The sequence below is a fragment of the Podarcis erhardii genome (genome assembly GCF_964252035.2).
Source record: "Podarcis erhardii genome assembly, chromosome: 9".
NCBI classification, from domain to species: Eukaryota; Metazoa; Chordata; class Lepidosauria; order Squamata; family Lacertidae; genus Podarcis; species Podarcis erhardii.
Window position 1 is genome coordinate 22,806,382 of NC_138512.1, and position 24,730 is coordinate 22,831,111.

Here is a 24,730-nt window from a genome sequence, read left to right on the forward strand (position 1 = left end):
TGATTCTCGAGGCCCCGCCCCTTCTTCATCTTCCTCGGCGCCTCAGAGCGAAGCTCCCACACGGCGGGGAGAAGCTCTGCGTGCCAAGTCGAGAGCAGGGAGATGCAGGCGCCGGGGGTCTTCGTTGTCGTCGCCGTCGCCGCCGTCGTTTTGGGGGCTGCGGTGGCCAAGGACCCGGTAAGTTTCTCTTCGGGCTCGCTTCCTCTCCTTTCTCCCCCCCCCCTCGGGGAAAGCGGCGGAGTTAAAAGAGAGAGAGAAAGAGACGCACACGCACAAAAAAACCCAACACTCCCCACTACCCCCGCCAGCCAAAAGCGTTCCTGAGCAGGTGCAGAGTGCGCCTTCGTTGTTTGTCTCGGCGCATCCGCGGAAAGGGTTGCAGCTGCTGCTGCTGCTGCTGCTGCTGCTGCTGCTGAGCAGGCAGACTCTCCCTTTCCTTTTCAAAGGATCCCAGGGTGGTTGGAGTCGGAAGGGACCCCCAGGGTCATCTAGTCCAGCCCCCGCCATGCAGGGGTGAATATGCCGCTGCCCCGCACCGGGATCGAACCTGCGACCTGGGCGTTGTCAGCACTGCACTCTCACCCACTGAACCCTCCAGGCTGAAAGGGAAGTTCATTTTCTGTTGCGAACCGCCCTGTGATCTTCTGCTTTGTTTGTTTGTTTTATTTAGCTTTTCAGATTTTAAGAATTAATAAACAATTAACAGTCAACATAAAAAGAGAATTCCAAAGAATCTCCTTCCCTTTTCCCCTTTGTGGGTCCTTGTATTAACCTTTTTCCTCCTGCATCTTGTTTATTAATCCAAATCTTTTAAATCTCAATAACAACATTATTCTTATTCTTATTCTTATGTATCCTGCCCATCTGGCTGAGTTTCCCCAGCCACTCTGGGCAGCTTCCAACAAAAGATTAAAAATACATTAAAACACCAGTCATTAAAAACTTCCCTAAACAGGGCTCCCTTCAGATGTCTTCTAAAAGTCTGATACCGTAGTTGTTTATTTCTTTGACATCTGATGGGAGCGCGTTCCCAAATTTCAACATGAAACCACTAGTGTAATTCCAATCCTACTAATGATTTTAATTGCTTGCAATGGTTTTTAAGGCAAATTATATATTTCCCCCTTTATTAAAATCTTGCTCTTCCTGTTTCTGATTCTCCGGGTCCCATCAACTTAATCTGCCATTCTTCTCTGGTAGGGACTCTGCCTTCTTTCAGTCTCCAAGCTAATAACATCCAAGCAGCTGTAGTCGCAGCCACCCTGTGATTTTCAGGTCCAAGGGCAGTGTAGGAAGTTATAACAAAGCAAGGCAAATGCCGCACCCATATGCTCAGAGGCTTTCATTTTCATTGACCGATTTACAGGCTTGGTCCTAGGAGGAGGGAGGGAGGACCCAAAGCAATTGCTTTTTACCATGCTGACCATGAGAAGAGCAGGAAAGGCCAAAGGACTACCAAGGGATGATTTAATCCTATTGGTCTGTATATTTCAGAGGAAGCGAAATAGGCAGCCCTATTGTTGTTTCTCTTCACTTTTTGCTGGGAATGCTGAAATCTTCCTGCTTTGTGCATCTTTCAGACAGATGCAGGGCTAGTAATGATTTTCCCAGTGGGGAGGATTTGTGTCAGTTGCCTACATCTTTGGAGGCTCCTATCCTGAGTCAGAATCAGCTGGACTGTGGGTGGGGGCGTGGTTGGATTTGAAGGTCCTGCTAAACAAACAGCATTTGTGTGTATACTCTCCCCCCCCCCCCCCGAGCATAGTGCAGTGGCTCTCACTGTTTTCCCTGGGCCATAGATTCAGAATAAAAATTTCCTTGCGCCGCACCCATTTTTCTAATTTGATAACTTATTGGAAAACACAGCTAGGATTGTGCTCGGTATCGTGCTCTCATTTTAACAAGATATCCCTCCCATATTCTTTTTTTCTTTTTTTTTAATGATGCTATGCTGTACTGAAATGTTTGAATGTTTTTTTGAGCGGGTCCTGCCACACTTGCCATCCTCTCCTGCACACCAGTGTGCTGCACCACACCGTTTGAGAACCACTGGCATAACGGTTGTAGAAGTGCTTTACAATGGTTGTAGAAGTGCTTTACAATTTGAGGCAGTATTTTAGGCAGTACGTTTTTCTTAGTATCTCATGTACAGAACGCATGAAGCAATGTTAAAGGGAGTGGTTTGGAACATGTCAAAAGTCCTTTGTTCTTTCTGAGCCATTTCCACAACTAGGTAAGGTTGGGGAGGCAGATGGATTTCTGGTCATGACTTTCGAGCTCTCGTCTTAGAAATTAAGCAGTGGCACAGAGGTTGACGATTGTTATCATTATTATTCACTGCATAGTTGCATTTTTTTAAATACAAATAATCTGCCTATTTCCCAAAATGTTGCAGCGGTATAGGAAACAGAGAGCCATCCATATGATGAAGCAGTCAGCTGTCCGCTTTGCAGGTGACCATAGATGAGATAATTCTCCTTGCATATATATGTGTGATAGCTCAATTCGTAGAGCATGAGAAACACCCCCCCCAAGGTCATGGGTTTGAGCACCGTGTTGGGCAAAAAAATCCTACATTGCAGGGGATTGAACTCGATGACCTCTGCAATCCCTTCCAACTCTGATTCTATCCAAAGTCCTTAGTTGTGAATTGGAGCTTAGTCACGTACACTGCTCAGGCCATACATGGCATAGGCAGAAGGCCTAAATGTCTAGATGCTCAGGTAGCTGGAAACCATTTTTGTGAGATCTTTTCATAGGCTGTTATAAAATAATGTGCCTGCTTTGACAGTGCGGACTCTTGAACAAAACATCTGTACTATATTAGCCAGAAATGTATGTGTGGTTTTAAATGCCTTCCTTCCACTTAATCCTTTGCACCAGCCAAGTTCCAAAGTGACATATGGCTGTCATGTGTGAAAATACCTTTGCTTTGTCTTTCATGTTGCCGAAGTTAAATGAACTGATCCACTAATGATTTAATGATAATCTTTTTCACTTGATGAGTTTAAAGCCTTGACGTTTACATCAGAGCCCTCTGGATCAAGCCAGTGACCCATCTAGTGCAGAGTTCTCTTCTCACAATAGCCAACCAGATGTCTCTGGTAAACCTACAACTGTTAATCTCTCCCATCTTGTTTTCTACATAGTGCCTTCTTAACATTGCCTTTGCTTCTGGAGGTCAAGATAGCCAGATGACTAAATGGGTCTCTAAGCACCTAATTTTAGCCATTCCCTCTCACAAAATATTCAAGAGCTGTTTGACTAGTGTTGCCTATGATGATCTATAGCAGCAAAGCTACTGTATTTCCTTGAATTCCTTGTATACTGTTGTATATTTCTATATTTCCCCATTCTACTTATATCCAAATACAGGAGCACGTTTCCCCCTTTGTTTAAACAACATGTTCTTTGAGTAGGCTGATCTCTCAAGTCCAACTTGTGAGGAGCTCAGATCTGCTTATGCTGCATCTTGTGACTTAGCAGAGCAATTACCTTCTTGTTTCGTTTAGAGAAACGAATTGCTGAGTGCGGCAGTTCATGGATGTGTAATCTCTTCTTGAAACGTATATTCCTTCCCAACAGAACCAAATGGACAACATAGATGTTCAAATGTGGTCTTAGTTAACGCTTAGCTATGGCAAAGTGTATTAACAAGTATCACATGACAGTTTCACTAGAGTTGAGTCAGAGGAGCTGCCCTTCTACTTCAAAAATTTCTTGCACTTTTTTTGCATTTTGAGTGTTGATCTGAATTCATCCTCTCTTACAAGATTGGTTGCGACTGATCTTGAGATAAATGTTTGTTTGTACCAAATAGAGGGGCATTTGCAAAGGGGCTGAATCCCACATTTATTATGCAGTCAAGTTATTTCTAATACATATTGTGAAACTGACTAGTTTTTCCATGTTTGGAGAGCAAGGGAAATTGCTTGCATCAGTTTCATGTGATTCACAACAGCCCTGCTGGTTCTACCTGCCAAGTGACTATTTCTTATATTAAATAGGCTAAAGATTGAGTGCATGTCAAAGTAAAAATCAAAAATTGTGGATCTGTGATCCCCAAAACAGGTCTTTGAACTTTGCTGCATATGTTTATCTGTCATAAGCATTACTGTGTTGTGAAATAGTGCCTCTGGTGGGAACCTTTTAATTACATCCTTGTGTAACCTCATTTAAGGTGTAATATCCCTTATTTTTTTCAGCAGAGTTCTTGACATAGTGCAAATATTACTTTATCGCTGGCAAAACAATTCTCTCCATTTTATATCCATTGGCAATTGCAAGTTCTGTCTTCTGAAAAACCAAAAATTAGTCCAAACCACACAGAAGACAAGAAGATTCCAAAACAGTTAAATAGATTTGGGGGGAGGGGGAAGCGGGGAAAGGCAGAGGAGGAGAATTTTGAATTACACTTAAGTAATTCACTAAAAATAGAAAAGGGGAAAAAAGAGTTGCCTTTCTCTTACAACCCTTGTATGCACCTATGCAAATACTTGAGCTGACAGTCTGAGTTAGTTGGCGAAAAGGTAAGATACTCCCTTATTGCAGATGCTCTGTCTGATAAAAGAGGAAGACAAGCAAGTAGAAGTGTACCAGTTCTTGAAGTTACGCAATGCACCTTTACACAGGTATCTTGTGAAGGAGAATTGTGCATAAAATTGGGTGAGCATCTGGCCCCTCCCCTGCGATAGCCTGAAGCCATTGGGCTGTGTGTTTGGCATGGATATTGAGAGTGGGCACAGAATTGCAGCCCTGGTCTGTGCATGATAATAGTTATGATTGCTGCAGTATTGTCTGATCTGATCAGGAGGGTTGCCTCTCTTTTAAGCACAGGCGTCCCCACACTTAGGTGAGGGTTATGTTCTGGGGCCCCTCATGTGTACGAGTGACATTGTGTAAAAGCGGGGAGCACTCTCAGAATGCCCTCTGTGCCGCTGTCTCTCTTCAATCCAGAGCGAAAATACTGAACCCCAAAATATCCACAACTAGAATTGAAGCTCTGGGGCTGACAGGAGACTGGGGGACATGCTGGGAAATGGATGGTCATTCCCAGAGCGTGTTGCTTGGGGTATGTTCTTCAGCCCCATGGAGCCTTCAGTGTAGTGTTTCTCGGGATTTAATCCACCCCCCCCATGCAGTTTAACATAGACCTGAAACCACTGGGTGGGGTTATCCAGAATTTTGGGAGTACATTGTCAGCAATATGCCAAAGACAAATAGCTCTACTTCTCTTTTACATCTGCAAGTGAGGCAGTGGATGTGCTGGACCAGTGTCTTGCCTCGGTGATGGACTGGATGAGAGCCAACAACCTGAAATTCAATCCAGATAAGGCACTGTTAGTGGGTGGTTCCCTAGACCAGATGGGTGGGAGATTGCCTGCTCTTGATGGGGTTACACTTCCTCTGAAGGAGCAGGTTCATAGCTTGGGGGTCCTTCTGGATCCTTTTCTGTCGCTCGAGGCTCAGTTGGCCTCAATGGCCCGGAGTACCTTCCATCAACTTCGGCTGCTGGCCCAGTTACACCCCTATCCGGACAGGGATAGCCTAACTTCTGTTGTCTACGCTCTGGTAACCTCTAGGTTGGATTACTGAAACACTTTATAAGTGCCGCTGCCTCTGAAGACAGTTCAGAAACTTTGGCTAGTGCAGAATTCGTCAACCAAGTTACTCACTGGGGCAAGATGGTTTGAGTATATTACACTGATCCTAGCCTGGCTGCCAGTTAGTTTCCGTGCCCAATTCAAAGTGCTGGTTTTGACTGCCCAGGACCACCTTTCCCCATATGAACTGACCAGGACCCTGTGATCATTATCTGAGGCCCTTTTTTGTGTGCCTCCATGAAAGGTCCAGAGGGTGGCAACACAAGAACGAGACTTTTCTACTGTGGCTCCCTATCTGTGGAATGCTCTCCCCAGGAAGGCTCACCTGGCACCTTCATTAGGCATCAGGCAAAAATATTTCTCTTTAGCCAGGCCTTTGGATAATTTGTGGGAAGGGGGTTATTATTATGTTTTTGGTTTAGTTTATTAAGTATTTTGTGTTCTCGTTTTGTGTTTTTCTGTTGTGATCCACCCTGTGATCTTTGGATGAAGGGTGGTATGCACATTTAATTAATAATAATAATAATAATAATAATAATAATAATAATAATAATTGCCTCTCCCTACCCACTTTGAGGGTTGCTCAGCGTGTTAAGACTTTAGTAGAGGAGTCTGCTTTCCTGTGGGAAGTTCTTTGCCCACACTCAAGATATTGTTGAGTAGGACCATCATGTACTAACTGTCCACACATCAACAGATGAAACACCACGGATAGGAGTCGCAGGCTGGGAAGCTCAATGCAGCATGGTCCTGGCTCACTTTGTTAGCCCTATTCCGGTGCTTGTATAGAAGTCCTCACCCGATTTAGAACCCTGATTGAGTAAGGGGAGCCTATGTGGACACATCCCTGCTGCAGATGTCCGCCCTCCAACATGCCGTGCGGAGGGAGCCAGTCAGAATTGTCCACACTCTACCTAACCAGATGGGGGAAGCTAATACCTTAACGGGGCTAGTAAGCTCTGCTAAACGGTATGGCAGGGAGTGAAGATGCAAAATACACATCATAGGGAACGTACAGTCTTTTTCTTTTTCTGGAATGCTAGTTTAAAAGACAGAAATAAATTGAAGAGCGGTCTGTTGCCACTTAATGAATTGCCATTCCATCAATTAAATAGACAGCTCCCAGCCTACAACAGTGGCATTTCTGTGTCTGCTTACATAATCCCGACTGTTTGAGTAACACCTTTGCGAATCCTATGGTTTCATTCTTCTTTCTGCATTAGAGGCAGAGTGGCTTTTTTTGCAAGTGCTCTCTGCTTAAGTACCTTCTCACTGTGTTTCAATAAGAAGCTTGAAAATTCTTTATTTCAAATACAATGGAGCTAACCAGTTTTGACTCTAGGTCAGGGCGGGGAACGTGGTGGCTCTCACTGATGTTGCTGGAGTACAACTTCCATCGTCCCTGGCTAAGGGCTGATGAAAGCTGGAATCCAAATGAGGACCACTGGTTCAAGATCTTACTCTCATGGCTTTTAAAAAAATTGCTTTTCAGCAGGTAAGGACTCTGGGCTACCCACCATCAGATGAGTCTCTACAGTATTGGATTGTAGTATATCTTGCTTCGCAAGCAACATAAAACTTCAGACCTGTTCTAGATCCAAGAGGCAAGCAAATAGCTGAAAGCAAAAGCTTTGTGTGCTAGTTGAAGCTCAAAAAGGAAATGTTAGCATTTCCCTACCTGCAGCATTCGGAATTTGTCATGTGCATTTTGCACCTGGCTATCAGCCACTACCAAAAAGTTCCTGAAATTGAAAAATATGACTTTCAAGCCATCTGCCACAAAAATGACAGCTAGGTAGTTTATATATTTGAGTTTCTAACACTGCCTGTGTGCTGCTGCTTCTAACACCACAAAAAAAGCCTCCCACTGCGTAGTGATTTGGCTTGGGGGAAAATCCCACTACTATGAGTGGAACGTTTTTTCATCTTCTTCACCTAACCACCACATAGGGCAGTTTTTTGTTGCCAGAGAAGGGGGCTTCTAGGAAGGTAAGAACTAGCTGTTTCCCACTTGCCGCCTCCTTCTGACATGCGTCAAAAAAGAGACAAGCATGCTCAAAGTCAGAGGCTCCCTGCATGATTCACAGTTATGCCCAAACCAGCCCATTTTAAACATGCATAGAAAAAAAAGTTCCCAGATAGTTGTTTGCATTTTTGAACCCTAATCTTGACACCTGCAAACAGAGAGTTCAGGTATACTAGTTCAATCCTAGGCAGGGCTCAATGAGTTTCGCGGGACTTTAGTCTTTGGTAAGTGCATATGACTGCAACTTTAGTCCTACATGGGTTTTTTTTTTTTTTTGTCTGCAAAAGCTGAGAAGGCAACAAGAACTCTGAATATTTTTGCATGAAACAATTATAAAAATGTTTGTTCTCAAAAAGGTTTTGTCTTGTTTTTTTGCAGTTGGCTGAAGAATGCAAAACACTAGCATATCCTCCCTCAGGACCAACGTAAGTAACTTATTAAGGACAGCTCAGTAGCTGATAGTTGCTGTCTACTTGTGATCCTGTTTACTTACAAATTTAATTAACATAACATAAACTTGGAACTTGGCCCATTGAGTCCAGATTGTGGTGCTGCTATTACCTTACTATATCACTGACCAAATATTCAGCTAGAGAATATTGTACCTAGTTTGTACTAGTATTGTACCCAGTGGTGATTTTTGCAGAATGAGGGTACATGGAAAAGAATTGTGTAAATTAGCTTAATGAAGATTCCTGAATTGTCTTCAGCGATCATAAAAGAAGACCGCTACTAGGCCTAAATATAAGTAAAATGTGCTTGTGTTAAATATGTTTGTGTTAAATATTGATGGATGAAAACTAGGCAATGTAAATATAAATTACTTAGAAAATATTAAGCAGAAAGATGCCTGAAGGCAACAGCTGCAAAACAGTAGTTTAAGTGTAGCGACACCTTTCTGCGTTTCATGAAAATCGCTCCTTTTTCAGGTACAAAGGAAAGATTCCCACCTACATCATAAATCTTGACCTGCCACCAAGTGAGAGATGGGTCCAGTTGGCACGTGACAAAGATGCAGAGGTAGGGAACATGGTGGGGAGGAGGTCAGAATCAGAGCCTTTCTTCTGGGTGCATTTTTAATGAGATGCAGGCGTTAATTTCCGCTAACTTAGATGTACTGCTTAATGAAACAGGCTTTAATCCTGCCCCCAAAGCTGGAGGGAAATATTTTAAATTGTGTTCAGGAAAAGATGCTTGAATTCTACATTGCCTTTTATTTCAAGGCCAAAAATCCTCGGTCAGAATGCCTAGTAAAATGGCTTTAACTGAGGAACAGACACAAGCTGGCATTCAAGTAAATGTGCATGAGAGCCAGTGTGGTGTAGTGGTTAAGAGCATAATTTGGTGACTCGTAATCTGGTGAACCGGGTTCGCGTCTCTGCTCTTCCGCATGCAGCTGCTGGGTGACCTTGGGCTAGTCACACTTCTCTGAAGTCTCTCAGTCCTTCAAAGAGTGTTTGTTGTGGGGGAGGAAGAGAAAGGAGAATGTTAGCCACTTTGAGACTCCTTCGGGTAGTGATAAAGCGCAATATCAAATCCAAACTCCTCCTCCTCTTCTTCTTCGGCTGTGAATTCACTTCCTGTTTTTGTTCTTCTGGGGGTATGGTCATAGGTTCAGTCTTGTGGAATCTTAATAGACACAACTCTCCACTTCTGCTCTCCTGCCTGGCCACATTCCAGTTTGTAAGGGTGGGGTTTTGCCATTGCAAAGCTGTGAAGGAGGCCTTGTCAGGATGCAAAACAGCAGAGGCCTCATTGGGATGGGCAAGCAAAAGCAGATAGGGCAATTCATAGAATTAGGGTGTTCCCTCCTCCCTCAGAGCACCCATTGATAGCAACTGAGACTTGGAATGGTCACAACATACAGGATAGGCGGGGCTTAACAATGCATGAAGTTTGCCTGAAGAAAGAACTCTCTACCTTTACAAAAGACGTTTCACATTGCGTCAGTGAACATAGTTGAAAGTGTCAACTCATCCCTATTAAAGACTGCTTGTTTCAGGTGTGCTTCGGCACATGTGAAAGGGTTATATGTTTTAAGTGGCTCTTGCATTACCCTAAAAGTGTGTTCACCTGAGCTTTTTCTTAAACTTTTCCAGCTGAAGGATGTCCTTAAACTTATGAAAGATATTTTACTCACATTTGTTCATAGTGGAAAAGCCATAGCATCACTGGAATCTAAATTGGTGAGTACCTTTCCATTTTCTCTAAAATGTAGGGGAAAGTTGAATCCAGCTTGCTGAACCTGTCTGAACCGCAGCTGCTAATAAGCCAAAAATGGGGAAATAAGTGCACTAGTTATCAACAGGATCTGATGCTTAGTGTGAATTCTGGCAGGAGTCCTTGGCATCATTGCAGGCCCCTTAATGAAAATCTCTTTGGTGTGCCACTGCACCCAGAAAGCCAGTCATGATTTTGAGTTTGTACATTACTGTGCAGAGATTTATCACCGCTCCAGGCTATCTGGCTGTTGCTTGGAAGCCAGGATGCTGCCGTATGCAGGTTCAGACTGTCAACTTTCGTCAGGCAGGAGACTACCCCAGCCCTGCTAGGAAAACCTCAGATTGAATCTAGCATCTTTCCCAGGCAAAACATGTGCTTTACCACTGAGCTGTGTGGGAAAAAGCAACTAGAAGGGATTCGGAGAGATGCAGGAAGGATTCACGCAGGCAAATCCTGTGATGAGCTAGAAAATGATAGGCTCCCGAGTAACTTAAGGGGGGGTATCACTATCGTTGGCCCAGATGCAAAGAGGCTTTCAGGTGATCGGGGGCCCTGGAATGTTTTTCAGATTTGTGCAATCTTGTCAGGGTGTTACACGCATGGGGTATACATTTGAAACAATATCGTGCCACGTTGAACATTTGTGGCTTTCCCCAAATAATCCAGGGAACTCTGGTATGTTAAGGGTGCTGAGATTTGTTAGAAAACCCAGAGTGGTTTAACAGTCAGTCCCCTTTCCTGTGGAATTCTGGGAACTGTAGTTCTGTGAGAGGGAAGAGGGTCCCTTAACAAACTACTCTTCCCAGGATTCTGTGGGGGAATCCATGACTGTTTAAAGCGGTATGTTACTGGTTTAAATGTATTGTGTAGATGGAAGATTAGACCATTTAAATTAATGGGCCTAACTTAGTCATGTTCATTCATTTCCGGGGGTATACTCCAAGTGAAACACAGTAGAATTGTCTTCTAATTGTCTACTAATGTTTCAGAGTGTCTTCTTAATGAACTTCTCCAGTGTCCACTTATTTCAGCAGGCGTTACTCAGAAATAAAAGGGAGCCTATTTATTCAGTTTACATTTAAACCAGAGTTTGAACTGGAGTTTGTTGCACATTGCTCTGGAAATAGCTACTGCAAGAAGGAAGCGAAATCTGGAAAAATAGGATGTAACGCAATAAGGGTTGCAAAAATGGTAGAAAGTGAGCTCAGGGACCTTGAAATAAGCGTCCTAACTGGTCTGCGGATTGTGGCTGCAGTCTGTGCAGGAATGAGTAAATAAATTTACAGTAGTTCTGTTTTGAACCTCCATCTTCCACAAAATCTTTCTCTTTTCTCTTGACAATTATCTGCATGAACCATGGTGTTCAGATTAATGTAAAAATGCAAGAGGAGAAGGATATTGGAGCTCCAAAATGCCAGCCAAACCACAGTGCCTTGGACTTTGTTAATGGAGGTCATCCTGCAGCTAAATTCTTGATAAGCAAGTTCTTTTTTTTTAAAGGTTTCAACAGTCCACAAAGTCTCAAATGTCTACTGAGGCAACTACAGGCCACTTAGCACATAGCTTTTGTTAGTTAAGTGTACACCTAAAAATTGTAGAGTGCAATTGCAGCCAACGTGTGTTGTTCATATGTACCCATTGGGGAGTCACAATTGGCTGTGCTGCCTGTTGATCAGACTGCAAAACTGAGTTTGTTCCTTTGTAGTTTGTGAAATGACACTAATGCTCTGTAAAGGTGCTCTGTTTACACCAAGTGAGATAATTGGGACTGAGAAGGAAATATATGGAGACAGATAAATTAAAAATAGAAAATTATTTACTATGTTTTCAGGTTTTAATAACTTGTGGCTTTTCTTCTTAGGGTTGGTTAGGTTCCACCCTTCCCTATCCTTTCAATGATGAGATCAAAGGCATCGCTTCTGCAATTGATGCTCCTTTAGGTAATTTCCATTTTGTTATTACTGTGTCTGGCTCTGAAAGCACACTATTAAAGGCATAATTTGGTGCAATTGAACATTTCAGCCACTGTAGCAATACATGCTGAGGTTATAATGCATTTGTGGAACAGGAGTGCTTAAATGTTTGTAGCAGAGATGAAGAGCAGGTGTCTATTTAAATGTAAGACCTGACCAGGAAGGCTGACCGGGTTTTCTACTGAGTGAAAGTCTGTACAGTAATATTCTCACCTTTAGCATGCCGGGAGCACAATATTTGCATATCTGAACAGAGAATAGGATCCTGTAATCTTATTCCTGGATTAAAAATCATCAAGCTATAGATTATGCACCCTGTGTATTGCATAATTCAGGAGAGCAAGTCAATTTTATTCCTGTATCAACTCAAAAGCTGAAAAGAGGGGCATCTCACAGAGGTACTAAAATAGGATTGACCAACAAGTTGCCCATCCTCTTTGCAGGCTTCTAAGCAACTTCTGAAATGGCCAGTCTTGTAGATTTCCTGCTCAGTGTCTCTGTCTTGTGGCTTGCAGTCCATAGACATATGAACCAAGCACAGTAAGAAGTGCTATTCTGAAGATATTTCCTGTCTCCATTTTCTTCCTTTTATGTGTATACTTGCTTTTATCCGTTGTTTTTAATGGTCACTTTGATGAAAGGTCTCTCTTTCTCTCTCTTCCCTTCCCACCTTCCAATTTAGGTGACATTGTTCTGTTCAATATCTTCTATGAAGTCTTCACAGTGTGCACTTCGATAATAGCAGAAGACCCCACAGGTAAATGAATGCTTAGCCAACAACATGTATTTTAAAGATAGTGCTTAAGGTATTTTTTTTCTTTGACCTTAATTCCATTTCTCTCCACCACCTCCTTTTCCTTTCCAACCAGGAAAGCTGTACCATGCCAGAAATCTTGATTTTGGATTGTTTCTTGGGTATGTATGTACCAGTGAGGTCCAACCTGCTCTGGTGGATCCACAAACTTTCTACATTGGGGGGGGGGGGGTGAAATGTTTTTTACCTTACCTTTTTTATTGCTTTGAGACTAAGCAGTGAGCAGAACGTTTAGTTAATCTGCAGCATCTTTAACTATGATGATTGGAAGGCCTGCCTTTCTCAATTTCTTTGGAGCATCTTTAGAGGGGGAAATACGTGTGCTGTCATAATTTTCACCATTTTCTATAAAAGGGAGAAGCTCTGAGGTTGTCATTTTCAGCAGTGACTTTTTTTTAATTTATCAAAATAGATTTTTATTAAGAAAGAAGCATAGTGAATATATATATATATATATATATATATATGCAGGTTTTGGTGTCCTCGGGTGTCTTCCCGTGTAAAAGTTGGGGTGTCAAAAAAGTTGGTGTGTAAAAGTTGGGGTGTTACACGGGAAGACACCCGAGGACACCAAAACCTGCATTCCTGTACCCGTGAAAATCTACGAAAGCATATATATATATATATATATATATGTACACACACACACACACACACACACACACACACACACAGCACCTTTTGAGAAAAAGTCTTTTATCTGACCTCCAAAATCACTAAACCATCTATCCCTCCTATCTCCCAAAAAAACACCTTTGATACAATCTGGGCTCCCTTTTTCTCTTTTATTGAAGAACAGGATTTTTTAATGCCACTATCATCACAGAGCTGTTTGCAGAGGGGATATATTCATTTAAAAAGTATTGTAACTTTTGAATAAATTGTTAAAAAAATAAAAGGCCCATGACTTAGCAGTGTTCCATGAAGACTGTGGGTAGCATCTAATTGGGGTCTTGCTCTCACAGAAGGGCTTTTGATTCAGCAGACTCCTCCAGTTAATAGAAGAGGAAGTGGGGTGATTTTTGCCAACTTCAGCCCCCTGCAGCCCCTCATGCCACCTTCAACCCTGTTCCGCCTGATGCCCCAACTGGATTCCATTTTCTGAACATACCAGGGTAGCAATGTGCATTGACCACAAGATTTGGTTCAGATCCAGACCCAGCACTTTGTACAGCAGTTCAATTTGTCTGTTCAGAGGCTACCTGATTTGCTTCATGGCTCCTAATCCACTCCCCCCCCCTTAGTGAAAACATTTATTCTGCCAACAATACATTTCATTTCCATCACTGGAGGAGCTCAGACAACAAAATTATATACAGCTTCCTTAACAGAAGAGCGCTAAGACAATGTAAAACATTGAGCAACCCAAAACAACCACGCCTTTGCTTAGTCCACGTGAGCTTTCAATGTTTGAGTCGTTAACTTGAAAAAGACAAGATAATGCTCCTAGTCCACTTGATTGCCTTCCAAACCCAATCTATTACTGAGAAACAAACAAACAAAGCTAAAATGGTTTCCCCCGCTTCTTTCTGGTAGAAGTAGGTACAGCCTGCCACATCGCAAACCAAAAGCCCCTAGACCAGGGTTTCCCAAGCTTGGGTGTCCAGCTGTTTTGGGACTACAACTCCCATCAGCCCTAGCTAGTAGGACCAGTGGTCAGGGATGATGGGAATTGTAGTCCAAATAACAGGTGGAGACCCAAGTTTGGGGAACCCTGGCCGAGGAGCTTTTGGGGTAGGACCCAGCAGAACTCTTCCTCCATCTCCTCTTTGCTCCCTATGCTGATACCTTCCTTAAGTTGGGAGACAGTTTGGCAAAGCTGCTCCCTCCCCTGAAGCCCTTGGATTGGAGAATGCTGATGCCAGTCATTCCTTCCCAATTATAAGCACTCTCCCTCATCACCCTGCCCCTAGCATTATGGTAAACACTGTCACTTCTGGGTGTTTGCAACAATGTTTTGACATCTGGATCACTGAGGTGCTATGAAGCACTTCATGGGATGGGTCTCTGCTTCAACTTGTGCCTCCCAGAGGCGTTCTGCTTTGCCTCAGGTTTTGCCCAAATCTGGTGCTTGCTCCTGTTGTGGGGAGGGGAGAGAGATGAAACAGATTTTTACATGCTCGCTTTTTCCAAGGAAAGCCGCCCAAATATTAGCTGTTCATGCATCCAGCTTGAAAGACCCAAAAATCTGAGAGAGTCCATTTTACATTGCTGTGGATTAGTTGCAATTTGCATTAAATAGACAGTTCTTGCTTATGTTTAAGTGGTGTTGCTTTTCCTGCAGGTGGGATGTGAATGCTAGTTCTTGGAAGACAACGCAGAAGCTGAAGCCGCTCATGGTGTCGCTGGATTTTCAAAGGAACAATAAAACAGTGTTCAGGTCTGCAAATTTTGCAGGCTACGTGGGAATGTTTTCTGGATTGAAGCCAGTGAGTATTCCTTTATTTGGACAACACTAGGTGCATTCTGATGTAACAGTAAACCATAGCTTGCCATTATGAGTATGAACAGGCTTGAGACACACAGGCTTGCCTGCTTCATCTTCCCCTTCCCTTAGGAGCAAGCAGGTGACTTCAGAGGCTTCTACTGCTGGTGGCATCCGCCCTTAATTTTCCATTGAATCTGATGTTGCAAACTTTGCTGAAAACAAAGCCAGGCATATTAGTGCCTTGTAGAGAAAACAGCAGAGTCTCGAAGCACCTTAAATGTGTAATAGTTTATTTTATGAAGCCTTGGGAGAGTGGCGTTCACTGTGTGCAGAATGTGTATTTTGGCAAACATCTATATGAGCATATGATGCTTGTGTCCTCACCTCACCTCACATCACTAGGTATGCATGTACAAAGAGGAAGAGCATTTGTAAAACATTGGGGCCCAAAGACTATATAATACAATGGATAGTAGATTTCTGTCGCTCACAGTGGCCTTCTTAAAGCACTACAGAATTAGCTTAACTGTGTCTCTGTTTTCTAACTGCTGGGTATTAATAAACACTGTTAACTGACTTTGTGTTTTAGGGCATTTTTACTCTAACCATGAATGAGCGGTTCAGTCTTGATGGAGGTTATATTGGTGAGTATGCTTAATGCTCTGTTCCTGTGTCTTTGGGGTTTTTTAGTTTTCATAAAATGGGGAAATTTTAGTAGCGTTATACCCCACCTCACCCAAATCATTGGAGGTTCCAGTTTCACAAGATACAGGGGAGAAAGTGGAGAGAGCAGTGTGATGCATGTTGTAAGAAACTATATGAGAAGCTGTGTGGCATGAAGCAATAGCAGGGCACGCCCAACCATTGTCCCAAGAAGCAAGCCGCATGGAAATGGTTTGGGGTGACTTTCAGCTCGGTTGAATTAAACTGAAAGATGAGATGCTTAAACAGTGCTAAGGCTGCATGTGGTCATAAAGCTCTTTGAATTTGTGTCTCTTGCAGGAGTCTTTGAGTGGCTCCTCGGCCAGAGAAACGGTTGGTGGATGAGCTTTCTCACCAGATCTGTGTTGGAAAACAGTACAAGGTAACAGTCAAATTGTGAAGCGGTTTATCTGCATATATGGCCAAGCCAGGGAAATTAGGAATAATCGCAATCTCATTTTATAATGTCTCTTTGTTTAAGTCTGTTCTTTCTCGTCTTGACTACCGCCATCTTGGTTCCATTGATATTTACATTGTGCAATACTTAGGAAAACCTGTTTAACGTTCAAACCTGCCTGGTACCATCCATGGATCAACAAGGTGCTGTGCAGCAGGGTTGCATGTTTCACGTTCTACCATTCCTCCTCCTCTTCTCTACTCAACTGGCTCCCGCCTCTGACATGGGAGGAGCCTTGAGGTTGGTTATGGAGTGGGATGCTTCATCCTTCAAATGCATTGTGTGTTCCTCGATAGAGGAAGTGCTTTGCTGCTTCTTGCCTGCCTCGAGGCTTACAGGAGCAATGGACGAGTCTCTTTTCTTCTTTCTTCCTCTAGTTAAATTTTTATTGGTTTTATAAACTTCAATGCACTTTTCTTAACAATTTGACTTCCCATCCCTGCGTTCATGATGTCTCCCCCCCCCCCCCAGTTACCTGCTGCCTTATAGAGTCTATAGACAATACTTATTCTACTCTGCATTTCTTTATTTACAGCATTCTTACTGTTCTCCCATTATTTACAGCATTCTTACTGTCCTCCCGTTGCATATATTTCAAGACCTGCTATCGATTTCATTTGGCTAGAATGCTTTTTAAAAAATAGCCCGAAAGGAATTTCCATTCTTCCATATGCTTTCCTTCCTTTCAGTCTCATATTTTTGCCGTCAATCTCGCCCTCTCCACATTAACTTCGAAATCCATTCCTCTTTTCTTGGAACCTTGCTTTCTTTCCTTCTTGCCTTCTTTGACTGCTGTGGTCACATACATAAATAATTTTACTACCATCTTTTGCGGGGGGGGGGGAGGACTTCTAATCCTATTATTCCTAATAAGAATGCTTCTGGCCATTATAAAGAAACTCTTTCCTTGGTATGCTTCCCCACCCCCTTCTCAGTTTGATTCCCTGGCACCATATTTGTATAAATTAACTATCCCAAAATACGGACGTGCCTTCACACTAGCCAGATTGGATGTGATGCCCTCTGCCGTACTTGAGGGCAGATACCAAAAGATTCCAACTGAGAAGCGACTCTGCCCACGTGGAGATGGCAAGCTGGAAACAGTGGCTCATGTTCTCCTGTCCTGTCCCCTTTATAAAGATCTGAGGAATGAGATCATTACCCCACTCTTACTTACCTTCCCAGGCTGCCCATTTGCATACACATTCTTCTTTCTTTTATCAGATCAAAATGATCAGACAACAGCAAAGGTTGCCAGGTTTATCGAGGGTGCAATGAGATTAAGGGCCACTATCTGAACGATAATCTTGGTCATTTGATTTGCCCTTTTTACCCATTGTTGTCTTTTTAATTGTATATATTGCTTGTTTTATGTTGCTATGGCCATTGGCTAATGCGAATAAAGTCTGTCTATCTAATAAGAATGCTTCAGGCTTTTTTGGGAAGAGCATTTTCATTATGCATCATTACCCAGAAGCCTGTTGCTTGTTGATAGGTCCATCACGTATGAGTCTCCTCTCCTTTCTCTGCCTCTTGATTCTCCCACCTACCCAGCCTCAAACAAGGTCTTTCCCCCCCTTTGCCCTCTTACACAACTCCACCACAATACCCTTCCACACTAGGCATTTGCTGCTTTACATGAGAGTATTTTGAAAGGCTCTGGCCTACCAGCTTCACAATTTCCATGCAATACCTGGTTAACGCGCCTGTCTCATTGCTGTTTCTGTTCTTGCATGTAGTTACGAAGATGCAAAGGACAGACTGGCTCATTCAAAGCTGCTGGCTCCAGCTTACTTCATACTAGGGGGAAACAAATCCGGCGAGGGATGTGTCATTACACGTTCCCGTGTTGCATTGTTGGATATCTGGGAGTAAGTATGCCTGATGGTAAAACGATTTAAGCAGATCTGTCGCCTGTAAGTGATTTTGCTACAGCTGCTACACCAACCAGCTCTTGTTAATGCATTACTGAGGATTCGGTCTCTCTGCAGTGTCTCTTCCTTGTGTACATTCCCCCATGCTTTTATAGTTTTGAATCGGTATCCTCCTTGTTTTCAGTAAAAATCCGCCATGGCTTCTGACTTTACCATTCACATTGGTGACATGAGACCAGTTTTGGGGTACTGTGCTTTAAGCCAGTTGAACTCTGAGGGTAACGTTCAAGAACATAAGAGCCTGGTGGATCAGGTCAGTGGCTCATCTGGGACTTCCTTTTAGGTATTCTGAGTCTTCCAACAGAAATTAGTTAGAAGTAAAAATCATTTAGGGATGCGGGTGGTGCTGTGGGTTAAACCACAGACCCTAGGACTTGCCGATCAGAAGGTTGGCGGTTCGAATCCCCATGACTGGGTGAGCTCCCGTTGCTCAGTCCCTGCTCCTGCCAACCTAGCAGTTCGAAAGCATGTCAAAGTGCAACTAGATAAATAGGTACCGCTCCGGCGGGAAGGTAAACAGCATTTCCGTGCGCTGCTCTGGTTTGCCAGAAGCGGCTTAGTCATGCTGGCCACATGACCCAGAAGCTGTATGCCAGCTCCCTCGGCCAATAAAGCGAGATGAGCGCCACAACCCCAGTGTCTGTCATGACTGGACCTATTGGTCAGGGGTCCCTTTACCTTTACCTAAAAATCATTTAAGGTGCATCATTGCCAGAAAATAAGTGTTGATGTTTGCTACTTCTTTCAAGCTTGGACACAAAAAATGGCGTCTGGTATGTAGTGGAAACCAATTATGACCGCTGGAAGCCTCCACTTGTTCTGGATGACCGGAGAAGCCCTACAATGAGCTGTTTGAACCAAACAAAGCAAGAGGTAGGTCTAAACAGTGGTGTCCAAACTTTTTCAAAGAGGGCCAGATTTGATGAGGGCTGACCCTTTTTTGGGATTGAAGTTGTTGACCTTTCTTTTATTATGATTTGACCCCAAAGTTGTTGAGTTGTTTGTTTGTTTGTTTGTTTGGGGATTTTACCCAAGGAAATAAATGTCACATGGGCCAGGTTAAACCGGATTAGGCCCCCAAAACGGATTTTGGTCATGCTTGGTCTAAGACATGCAAAATAAATTAAAATCATGTAACTCAAAGGCCTATTACAGGAGACAAAACCCGACCATTTTTAATGTTTGACATCTTACTATTTTTTTATTTTTTTATTTTGCTGGAAGCCACCCAGAGTGGCTGGGGAAACGCAGCCAGATGGGATGGGTATCAATAATAAAATTGTTATTAATATATTTTAATTAAATTGACACTCCATACGGGCAGCTGGGCTCCATACGTCAGTCCAGCACCATTGTTTCAAAATGAAACTGATAGGACCACAACATGGTGCAGGCATGCCCCACATCTGCCCGTGCCAACTTTTTAGGAAAAGGTACCACAGCGCTCACAAAGAGAAGCTTTGCACCTCTCCTCCATTTAGAACAGTGTGTCCACTCCTGACCTCCGTTTGTGGGCACGTTTAAAGGAACTTGTTCCACATAGGAGAGGCTGAGCAGGAGCAAACACACTCATGCACTGTAGATTCTCAGTGAGATGTTTACTGAGACCTTTCACAGACACCTAGGAAGCAGTGGTGGGAACCCTGGTGCCCACAAGCATCAATTTGACAACTCCAGGTATGTTGTACTAAAGAAGAAGAAGAAGAATAACAATAACAATAATAACAACAACAATAATAAATCCCTTTTCAAGGATAACTCAGTGGAGCTTGAATCTGAGCAGAACTGCACAAGATTGGAAATACTAATTGGAGGCAAAATTTGAAGCTAGTTACACAGTGGAACCTCAGTTTTTTAACATAATCAGTTCTGGAAGTCCATTCGACTTCCGAAAATCATTCAAAAACCGAAAATTAAAGAGCTGTCAGCAAAATGAATGGCGAAAATGGAAAAACACACCGCAGAAGCTGTTTGACTTCTGAAAATTGTTCAAAAACTGAAGCATTCACTTTTGGGTTGTTTGGCATTCGGGTTCCAAATTGTTCGGCTTCTGAAATGTTTGACAACCGAGGTTCCACTGTAATCCAGATTTTTTTTTGTCTGTCTGCACCCTCTGCTGGTACATGACCCCACACCCAGCAGCAGATGGCCTCCAGGGGAATGCAACGCTTCAGAAAAATGGTTCCCTGCTCTATAGAGGGAGTCAACATTTGGCTTCACTGCTGCTTAGCAGAGGTCGGATGTTGAAATTTGGTAAAGAAACTGCTTAGGTTGAAGCTTTGTTTTGGCTCAAGTCTGCAGGTAATTTAAATCTTTGTTTTCTCTATTTTTCACCCACGCAGAACATCTCATTGCCAGCTCTGTACAACATTCTCTCCACGAAGCCCATTCTCAATAAGGTAACTCGTCCTCACTCTTCCTTGTCTAGCATGTTGTTACCTTATTCAGGTCTTGGTAGGCAAAAGGGGCGAAGACTTTCTATTGCTGCTCTTAAGACAGGTGGTTGCCACAGCAGATTATTTCTGCCTAGAATATTCTTTGTACTCCTTAGATCCCAGAGTTGGGGATGAAAACCAAGCCACAAGACAATCTAAGCCATACACATGTGTGGAAACACACACGAGAGACAGTGCATTTACAGTGGTGCCCCACAAGAAGAATGCCTCGCAAGACGAAAAACTCGCAAGACGAAAGGGTTTTCCGTTTTTCGAGGTGCTTTGCAAGACGAAACCGCTAATAGCCGCTAAGCCGCTAATAGCCGTGCTTCGCAAGACGAAAAAAACCGTAAGACGAAGCAAGAACGAATTAATTTCGTCTTGCGAGGCACCATTGTAATATTATTTATTTATTATTATTTATTGAATTTATATACCGCCTTATACCCAGAGGTCTCAGGGCAGTTCACAGAATAAAAGCAAAATATAAAACCACAAAAGACATAATCAAAATAAAAACAACAACCCAATAACCCTCTACCCCAAAAACCCACATTTTAAAAGGGCATGCTGGCAATTTTTGGGGTAGTTAGTCTTAATTCTCTTAGATTTCAGGATATTGGCAGCACGGATTCCGCTTGGTGTGGAGTCCCTCCCCTCCCCCCCCCCCCCCGGCATCTGTAAATCAAAGCATTGTTGCATTTCATGCAAGGCTTTTATGTTTGGTCTAACTAAGACATAGCTTTCCACCCTTGTCAATATAAAACACTTTCTTTAGAAAAGCAATCTGCTTCATGGTACAGTCGTACCTTGGAAGTCGAATGGAATCCGTTCCGGAAATCCATTTGACTTCCGAAACATTCAGAAACCAAACCGCAGCTTCTGATTGGCTGCAGGAATTTCCTGCAGCCAATCGGAAGACGCAGAAGTCATCTTGGACATTCAGCATCCAATTATAGTTCACAAACCGGAACAGTCACTTCCAGGTTTGTGGCGTTCAGGAGCCAAAACGTTCAAGAACTAAGCTGTTCGAAAACCAAGGTATGACTGTATTGACTTATTCTCCTGTCTTTGGTTCAGACTCATTAAAGCCGTGAAAACTTTGCTTTCCCCCCCATTTAGCTGACTGTGTCTACAACGCTGCTCGAGGTTTCTGAAGGCCATATAGAGACTTACCTGAGGGAGTGTCCGGACCCCTGTAGCCCCTGGTGAGGACTCGGGTGGCTTATGAAATGGATGCTCACCAGGCAGGAAAAGACAGAGGCTGTACTTCATCCAAGACTCCCCTTCACTTGCAGCGTGTCTTATGAGATGATGATTTTCTAAACCTGGCAGTTATGCAATGGTTTGCCAGTGTAAACCGTACCCCTTGCATTTAACATACTGTTAAGGTGCACTTCCTATGAATTGAAACTTAAACAGTCGGCTTTTTGGATCTCTATTTTCCTTACACGCTGCTTCAGCCCGTCAATGTTTAGGAAATGTCTTGCAGTGCAATCCCTGGGCATGATTTCCTCCAAAGTTTAGTCTCTCAGGCTTGGTGCTGGAGATCTGTTGTAGGCTTAGAAAAGGCATTGTACAAACTCCCTTCAGGTGGAGGGTTGCTGTCAGTCTTTTAAAAGAAAGCCCAGTATTTGGCCTTGCGATCCGACTGCCAGCTGCCTCTGTGCCACAGTGGATTTTCCCAGTTCTGAATAAATGTTGTGGGGCTTTTGGCTCCCCTTTTCCATCCCTTCCAAACTGGGAGCAGGGGTCATTTCCAACAGCATGGCAATCTCCTCCAGCCTTTGAGGGCTATCTTGGCTCCTTCCTGTGGGGAATTAATTCTCTCCCCCTCCCCCCGACTTTTTTTTTTAAAGAGCTGGGAGGGAGAGCAGCGCTAACCTTACAACACTCTTTCCTTAAGTTAACAAACAGATGGCCAGGCTGCCTCTCCTGTGCTCTTAAAGAGCGAGGTGGTAGCATTAGCGACAGGTTTAAGCATGGGAGACTTCTTAGCTGGGCTAATACAAATTGTGCTGCTTTCAGTGCAAGCAGGCAGGTTTTAAATTGCTGCTTTTTAATGAGCATAATTGGCTAACCTGGGGAATGAGCAGTGGTTTGGGGCAGGGCTTTTTTTTTTCCCCCCGGAACTCTGTTCTGGCACCTCTCAGGTGGGCGCCATTGCCATTCTGGGAGAACGAGGGAGGTGTTCATGGTGAGTTCCAGCACCCCTTTTTCTAGAAAAATGGCACTGGTTTTGGGTATTCCTGACTATGACAAAATGGGTCCATCCATCCCTGCCTACCTCTTCCTTTGCCCTGTGCCACTCCCTGATCCCCCAGTTCAGTAGATTAGAGGTGGCTCCTTTCTAAAAGGTTTAGGCACTGGAATAAAAGTTATTCCGTTTTCCTACTAATCTAACGTAGCTACGAATGTTTCCGTACTGCTAGACAGTACAAAGAATGTACTTTTAATATATTCTGGATAGCTTTACAATTAAATAAATTGTGGGGAAAATGGTCCACGTTGCTTTGTCTGACTTCTTTGGGAAAGCAAAGCGAGGATTGAGCTAAACTGTATTGCAGCTTCTGCAAAGCCGCTCCCTTTCCTCTCAGGGATTGACAGTGTTCTGCAGAGGCGGCTAATCCTACACCCACAAATTGGCCGTGCCTTTTGTCTGTTGATTCAAAAGTCCTTCTGGTGATTTGATATGCATCTCAAGGGCTGTGTTACACCCAAGCGCAAATTTCCCTTAGGGAGGAATGGTAGTTTGGAAAGGGTGGTTCTGAATGCCTGGTTAACATGCTCTGAGTGGCAGGAGAGGCAAGTTCCAAAGAAGAAAGTGGCCCTGCGCCTACATCTGAATATTACGTTGGTGTGTTAATGCATTAATGCAGATCTGCCCCTCCCTTTCCGACCAGCTGTCCACCCCCACCCCCACAGTTGGAGTTCCCAGCCGAAAAGGACACAAGTTTATAAGGAATGCCTTGCTGGTTTTACACAGTATGTGACTTCTAAATGAAAATATTGTTAAAAGTACCTGTGCAGTCTGGAAGATCTCAGCTGAATTTATTTATGCTTGCCAACTATAGATAGTTCTATATATAAAGATAGTTGGCAAGCACAAATAAGTCCAGCTGAGATCTTCCAGACTGCATAGATATACAGTATAGTGCTTTTAAGCATTACAACATTGGTGCCAGTGCAAGATTTTGAAACGCAGGGAAGCTGGAAAGATGAGTTCATAGTAAAATCAGGAATATAGAAACTGAATGTTTCCCAACTGAATCAACTCGCGACAAGAAGGCAGAAAATGAGGCAGAATGGCTGGCACAGCAGTGTCTTAAACTGCAAACCACGCCCCCTCCAAGCCTCACGGTTGGGCGCTTACCTGTGGGCGTGGTATGCCAGCCAGGTGAGTGGGGCAGGGGGCATAACACCCCCTTCGTGACACAGTAATCACGTCCCGCCCACAATACCTCCCCTCTTGGAGGAGGAGAGGCTTTCCCAACTGAATCAACCAAATCCTTTAATCGTCACAAAATCAACATTTCAGCTACAAAGGTTATGGTGGTGGCCAAGGTATAGGACTTGTGTCTCTCCTCTTTTTCTGCCCCAATCCTCCACACTGATGCCTGTTTCTTAAAACAAAAACCCATGGCTATGACTTACTGCTGTTGCAAGATGGACTGTGTGTTACGCTCATCATGTAAAAAGCTAGGCTGGGATTCCCGAGACTTCCCTCCTGGAAGAAAATGGGAGATGCTTGACTAGCAGAAGTAAGATGGATGTTCTTCCTTTGGTTTTACATTGCTCACTCTCCCTGTTTGAGGAGGCAGCGGAGTAATTCTTTGCCACCTTCGCTGCTGCTTCATTATGTGACTTAAGCCTTCAATAAGTACTGGAGTGAGATCCCCTGTCAGCTTTACACAGGAACAATTGTGTCAATAATGATCCTCATCTCCCCATTGCACTGCAAGGCCACAGCCTCCACAGGATTGCCGACTTTCTGCCACTCTCCTTTCAGTTGCGAGCGAAAGCAAAGATTTGGTGCAAAATGTGTCGGCTGTTTTCACACCAAGGAAACCTGAGTTAACACTTGGATGATGATGATGGTTATTATTATTATTTTATTTATACTGCAATGCATCGT

General features: G+C 43.5%; 1 protein-coding gene across 1 annotated transcript; it reads left to right on the top strand.

The window, feature by feature from the left end:
* The first annotated feature begins 17 nt into the window (after nucleotides 1-17).
* Nucleotides 18-23,099, top strand: ASAH1 (N-acylsphingosine amidohydrolase 1). Its single transcript, XM_081875892.1, has 14 exons — nucleotides 18-177; nucleotides 8,008-8,054; nucleotides 8,559-8,649; nucleotides 9,729-9,815; nucleotides 11,714-11,792; nucleotides 12,508-12,582; nucleotides 12,695-12,740; nucleotides 14,924-15,068; nucleotides 15,657-15,711; nucleotides 16,070-16,151; nucleotides 17,966-18,097; nucleotides 18,910-19,033; nucleotides 20,503-20,559; nucleotides 21,718-23,099. Exons 1-14 carry the CDS (start codon nucleotides 103-105, stop codon nucleotides 21,805-21,807), a joined length of 1,185 nt encoding a protein of 394 aa, XP_081732018.1. The 5' UTR covers nucleotides 18-102; the 3' UTR covers nucleotides 21,808-23,099.
* Nucleotides 23,100-24,730: the final 1,631 nt, after the last annotated feature.